This window comes from Orycteropus afer, unplaced genomic scaffold (assembly GCF_000298275.1).
Source record: "Orycteropus afer afer isolate SDZICR_OR568_19922 unplaced genomic scaffold, OryAfe1.0 scaffold00577, whole genome shotgun sequence".
Taxonomy (NCBI): Eukaryota; Metazoa; Chordata; class Mammalia; order Tubulidentata; family Orycteropodidae; genus Orycteropus; species Orycteropus afer.
Window position 1 is genome coordinate 223,024 of NW_006922164.1, and position 6,158 is coordinate 229,181.

General features: G+C 47.4%; 1 protein-coding gene across 1 annotated transcript in view; it reads left to right on the forward strand.

Moving 5' to 3' along the window:
- GPR143 (G protein-coupled receptor 143) overlaps positions 1-6,158 on the forward strand; it is a 39,918-nt gene that overhangs the window by 11,536 nt on the left and 22,224 nt on the right. The window contains 2 exon segments of the mRNA XM_007956167.1: positions 1,225-1,317; positions 3,666-3,775. Of these exon segments, the coding sequence (XP_007954358.1) occupies positions 1,225-1,317; positions 3,666-3,775 (203 nt within the window).

The following is a 6,158-nucleotide window of genomic DNA, read 5'->3' on the forward strand; positions in this document are numbered from 1 at the left end:
GGCTGGTGGGTTTGAACCGCCAGCCTTCTGGTTAGCAGTCAAGTGCCTTAGGCACTACGCCACCAGAGCTCCTGCTTATTTAGCCACAATAATAGACTCAAACATGCTGATGATCGTGAAGGTGGTGCAGGCCCCGGCCACATTTCCTTCTGTTGTGCATGGGGTCATCGTGAGTTGAAGCACACTTGAAAGCAACTAACAGCAACAACAAAGGAACATGAGGCGTGAGTCCCTGTGTGGTGCAAACGTTAATACACTTGGCTGCTAACTGGAAGGTTGGAGGCTTGAGTCCACTCACAGAGCCTTGAAAGAAAGGCCTGGCAATCTACTTAAAAAAAAAAATCAGCTACTGCAAACCCTGTGGAGATTGAAGAATCGAACCTGAGCGTTCCTGAACTGCACTGTAACCTGCTGCTTCCCTAATAAACCCCGTAAGTGTGAAAAACAAAGAAAAGAAAAGCCTACGCAGTTCCCCTGTGACACGCCTGGGGCAGACCTGTCAATTTGATGGCGACTGGTTAAGGAACATTTGCTCTGAAACCTGGCTTTTTGCTTCTTCCTACCTCATCCCACCCTCTGCTGTTCCACCCCTGTGGTTGGGGGTGCGTGCGTGTGCACACGTGCCTGTCCAATGCCTGGAGTCAGCATGAGCACTGAGCTGTGCACACGAAGCAAGGTCACGTCTAAAGGAGGGAGGAGGTGGATGACCAGTGGGGGGCCCTGTCCTCCTGCTGGGTGAAAACCCAGGATGCTTCTGCCCACCTGGAGCTCACAGTCTTACTAACAAAATTTGTTACCAAACGTGTAATTCCAATTTTGTTTCAACTTCTGTTGTAACAAATGACCACACATTTAGTGGCTTAAGAGGGACCTCTGTGGGAACAAAGGTTAAGTGCTTGGCTACTAACTAGTCTGGGGTTTGAACATGCTCAGTGGCTGCGTGGGAGAGAAGAGCAGGCGAGCTGCTCTCCTAAAGATGATAGCCTAGAAAACTCAAACGGGCTGTTCCTCTCTGCCACATGGGTCGTCACGAGCAGGAATGGACTTGACAGCACCTAACAGCAATAAGCAACTTAAGCCAACACAAACTTTATATAGTGAAGTAAGGGAGCTCTTGGCGCGCCGTGTACACATTCCTGCCTGGAGCTGTTCTGGAAGTTTCTGTGTCGGACCCCTCCATGGCCACTCTGAGGAGTGGCCATCCCTGTTCTGCTTTTCTCCTAGCACCATCTTACTCTATCACATGATGGCCTGGGGCCTGGCTGCCGTGCTCTGCGTGGAAGGAGGGGTCATGCTCTACCATCCCTCCCTGTCCAGGTAAGGCAGGGCTCCTTCCAGCCAGGGGCCCCAGCTCCCTGAGCAGTACAGGTGCTCCTGGCAGAAAATGAGGGGTCATGAGCCATACAGTGGCCTCTGTGGAGGCCAGGCCATGGCCACGGCGGTGCTACTGGAACAAGGGATCCACACACTGCGTGGCCTCTGGGAGCTGCACCCCCTTATGCCTGCTGTTGGAATGGGGCTCACCCCCACCTCTCTCTTCCATGTGTGGGTGGGGAGGTGCCTATGCACACCGAGCGGTACAGAGGGAGCTTTAGCTCCCTCCCGTTCCCCGCCACACACAGCTTTCTCACGCCCACTCTCTAGTTCTTCAAACCGGTTTCCTCTGGATGAGCAGGTGAGTTTACATTTGAAGAATGAATTGGAGATGAAGTGGAGCAAGCTAGGAGGAGCTGTGTTGTTGTTGTTGTTGTTATGTGCCATAGAGTCAGATCTGACTCATAGCGACTCCTCCTTGGGTTTCTGAGGCAGTATCACTATGGAAGTAGATTGCCCCATCTTCTTTCTGAGGAGTAGCTGGTGGGTTTGAACCGCCAGCCTTTCTGGTTAGCAGTCAAGTGCCTTAGGCACTATGTTACCAGAGCTCCTCCAGAACTCCTTAGGTGGGGTTACTCCTGTACCTCCTCTTGCTACGTTTTCTCACTTCTCTTCCATCCTGTCTTCTCGGCCATCCTGACCACACATTCAAGAGAAGTAGCCTATGAAACCGTTGCATGGATTTCCAGTTTAAAATCCCAGAAATGCCACTATTAGCAAAGCCTCAAGTTACTTCTAAGGAGGAGAACGCCACCTTCTGGTGGAAAACAGAGGTAGACTGTGTCTCTGTGATTTTAGGACTGTTTAGACAAGGGATGGTGGTGCAGTGGTTAGATACACGGCTGCTAGCCAAAAGGTCCATGGTTTGAACACACCCAGTGGCTCCATGGTGGAAAGACCTGGTGGTTTGCTTCTGTAAAGATTACAGCCTTGGAATTCCTATAGGGCAGTTCTACTCTGTCCTCTTGGGCTGCTATGAGTTGGAGTCGACTGGACAGCATCTGGTTTTTCAGACCCGGGATCAGAAAGTACAACCCTCAAGACAAATCTGACGTGCTACTTGTTTTTGTAAATAAAGTTTTATTGGTACACAGCCACTCCTCTTTGTTTATGTGTCCTCTGTTACTGCTTTCATGCTGCAACAGAAGAGTGGAGTAGTTGAGACAGAGATTGCATGGGCTCAGAAGCATAACATGTTTACTGTCTGACCCTTTACAGACAATGCTTGCTGACCCCTGATGTAGACCATTTCTTCTCTTTCTTTTTGACTCCATGTAACTACTCAGCTAGCTGGCTCCACATTGAGATTGACTTTGCCATCATGGCTCCTTGCAGAGAGCTCTGTGTCGATCCAAAGACTGGATTACCTAGGGGGGTTATAAAGACCAGAGTTGCTTCCCATCATTCTGGAAGCTAAAAATCCTAATCAGGGTCTAGGTCCTGTTCATGCTTTCCCTGTAGCTGGTCCTGGGCGTTCCTGGGGTCCTTGGCTTGTAGACCATCCTCCATGATGTTTTGCCCTATGTCTGCCTCTGTGTCTATTCTGCTCTGTTTATAAGACTCTACTCAGAAGGGATTAGGTTTGGGACCCACCCTACTCTGGAAGTCCTCATTAACATAACAAAAGAAACCCCCTCTTTCCAAACAGGGTCACATTCACAGGTACTACAGGGGTGGGACTTCAACCCCTATTTTGGGGAGCAGGATTCAATCCATGATACCCGTCCACTTTCCATTAGGGGGACAAATACAGTGTCAGTGTCCCCAGCTGTAATAATGGAAGGCACATCGGTTGAAAGGGAGTTTTTACCAATCACCTTCACCTTGGGCTCCAGGCGAGGAGCCACCATCAGAGGTGAGTGCTTTGCAAGGACTGGATTGGCCAGGCTCTACCCCTAGGAAGTGCTCAGATCCTAACGGTTCACTGAGTGCTTTGGTCTCTCCTTGAATTGGGTGTCTTTTCCTTGACAAGACTCAGTATGAGAAAGTCCACCATGCCAGCAGGTCTTTTCCTTTCCTTTCTTTACCCAGTGGACACCTTTGTAAGCTCCCGTCAGGGAATAACTTGGAGGCCCTCCCGTTTCGAGGCATGACTGATTTCCCTTATTCTCCTGCAATGTCTGGCTTGTTCTCAGACAGGAGAAATGAGTCAGATTTCCTCTTCACAGAGTCAGAAGGATTCGTGCATTTCCCTTTCCACCCCCATCTTCTTATCTCAGCTTCCAGATGAGCAGGCGCATTTCAGCCAAAGCTCTGCTTTTGAGAAGAATGATACGGTTCTCCTCTCGCAGGTGTGAGAAGGGTCTGGAGCACGCCATCCCCCACTACATCACCATGTACTTGCCGCTGATGCTCGTCCTGGTAGCCAACCCCATCCTGTTCCGGAAGACGGTGACTGCAGGTAACCCAGTTGCTACCGCCTTGATGCTGATTCATGGAGACTCCATGCCCATCAGAGTTGAACTGCACTCCAGCAGAGTTTTCAGTGGGTGATTTTTGACAAGATCTCCAGGTCTTTCTTCTGAGGCGCCTCTGGGTGGACTCGACCCACCAAACTCTCAGTTAACAGCCAAACACAGGAACCCTTTGCACCACTGAGGAATTCCAGCTGCAGGCAAGTCAGGGAAGTATTCTGAGTACACGGCCATGTGCATTCTCTGGGTACATGACCATGCCTTGGACTCGGATAATGAGCCAAAGTACCCTACACACTTGTGCCCCAGAACGATACATGTTAGCCTTCTGGAATTTTCCAGGACCACTGACCCCATTTACCACCCTCCAGAGGCAGATACAGAATACAATTAGAGAAAGGGAGTAGATTTAATAAAACAAAGTGAATAAGCCTATTTAGTCACGGGCTATCCAAGTTCTTTGCCAATATTTGTCCAAAGCCAGGACTAGTCCATCTTTCACTTCTGGGCTGGTATGGGTGGTCTTTGAAGTAGGAGCAGTAGACGCAGTGGGATGGGGAGCCCTGGGTTATAGACCCCATGACTCCCGTAATATACTTGGCCTATATCTCCCCTCAATAAAAGCATCCAGCTGTGGAGCAGGAAACAGGAGGTAGAACACAGGAAGTGGGTCAAGGCAATGGTCAGAGCTTTCTAAGAGGAATGCAGTGAGTCAGCCAAGGCAGGGAAATGCATTCTAGCCCTACTCCAGTCCCAGGGAAGGGGACCTGTAGCCTCATTGCCCGTTGGGTTGATTCGGACTCATAACGAGCCCACAGGACAGAGTAGAACTGCCCCCTATGGTTTCCTATGTTGTAATCTTTTACAGAAGCAGATTGCCACAAGTCTCTTTGTTGGAGCAGCTAGTGGGTTTGAACTGCTGACCTTTCAGTTAGCAGCCAAATGCTTAAACCACAGCGCCACCAGGGCTCTTTGGACTCTTGTAGCAAGTTCCTAATAATAGGAAACCATTGTACCTCTCTGAATCAGCCTTTTCATATATACATGTAAAAACAGTGTATTCTGTATATTTTTGTTCCATTAAATTTCATGAGAAATAGAAATTCTATTATATCAAACAAATGAAAATGAGTTATAGGAAAAGTTACTGGATAGAAATTCACTAAAAATGCTGACACTGAGTGGTTGTCTCTGGGTGGTGGGTCATTAATTTTTCTTCTCTAGGTTTTTGTTTATTTTCCAACTTCTCTGTAATGAGAAATTAAAATCTTTTCAATATTTTAAAATAGCAAGTGTGTATTACCTTTATAGTAGAGAAAACAAACCTTTGAAAATACAGTTTCTAAACTGGTGAAACATGAATAAAGTCTAGAGTTTAGTTAGTGGTGGTTCATGGTAGAATTCTCACCTTCCATTTGGGAGAGCGGAATTCAATTCCTGACCAATGCACTTGATGTGCGGCCACCACCTGTCTGTCAGTGGAAGTCTGCAAGTCTCTGTGATGCTGAATACGTTTCAGCAACGCTTTCAGACTGAGACAGGCTAGGACGAAAGGACTGGCCATCTACTTCTGACAAATCAGCCAATGGAAACCTTATGGATCACAACACTCCAATCCCACATAGTACATGGGATCAGCATGAATCAGGGACAACTCCACTGTTCATTTCCTACTTGTGATAAATATGCCATGATTATGAAAGGTGTTAACATTGGGGACAGCTAGGTAAAGGTACAGGAACACTGAAGGATCTTTGCAACACTTATGTAAATCTAAGTGAAAGCTTTAAAATGTTTATATTCTGTGTGGCTAATTGCCTCCATGAACAAGTGCCTCCTTTGCTGTGAGACCAGAAGAACTGGATGGTGCCCAGCTACCATTATTGAACATTTTGATCAAAGATTCTATAGAAGAATCCTGACCAAAAGGGGGCGGGGATACACAACAGAATTTTAAATTCTCATGGAATCTAGGCTTTCTGGATCCATGGAGGCTGGATGAACCCCTGAAACTACTGCCTAGAGATAATCTTTAAACTTTAAAGTCTTCTTAAAACCAAACAATAGTTTAGCTTAACTAGTGCAGAATGTCTGCCTTAGGGGGCAGTGAATTTATGTTAATGAGGGAGCAACAACTTGGAAAAGGACGATGAGAAGCACAAGTTGAAGAATGAAATCAGTGTCATTGACTTGTATGTGTAGAAATTGTTGAATTAGTGTATGTTCTGCTGTGTATATCTTCTCAACAACAACAAATACATATATGTTGTTGTTATATGCTGTCGAGTCGGCCCTGACTCATAGCGACCCCTCCTTGGGTTTCCGAGGCAGTATCACTACGGAAGTAGGATTGCCCAACCTTCCTTCCGA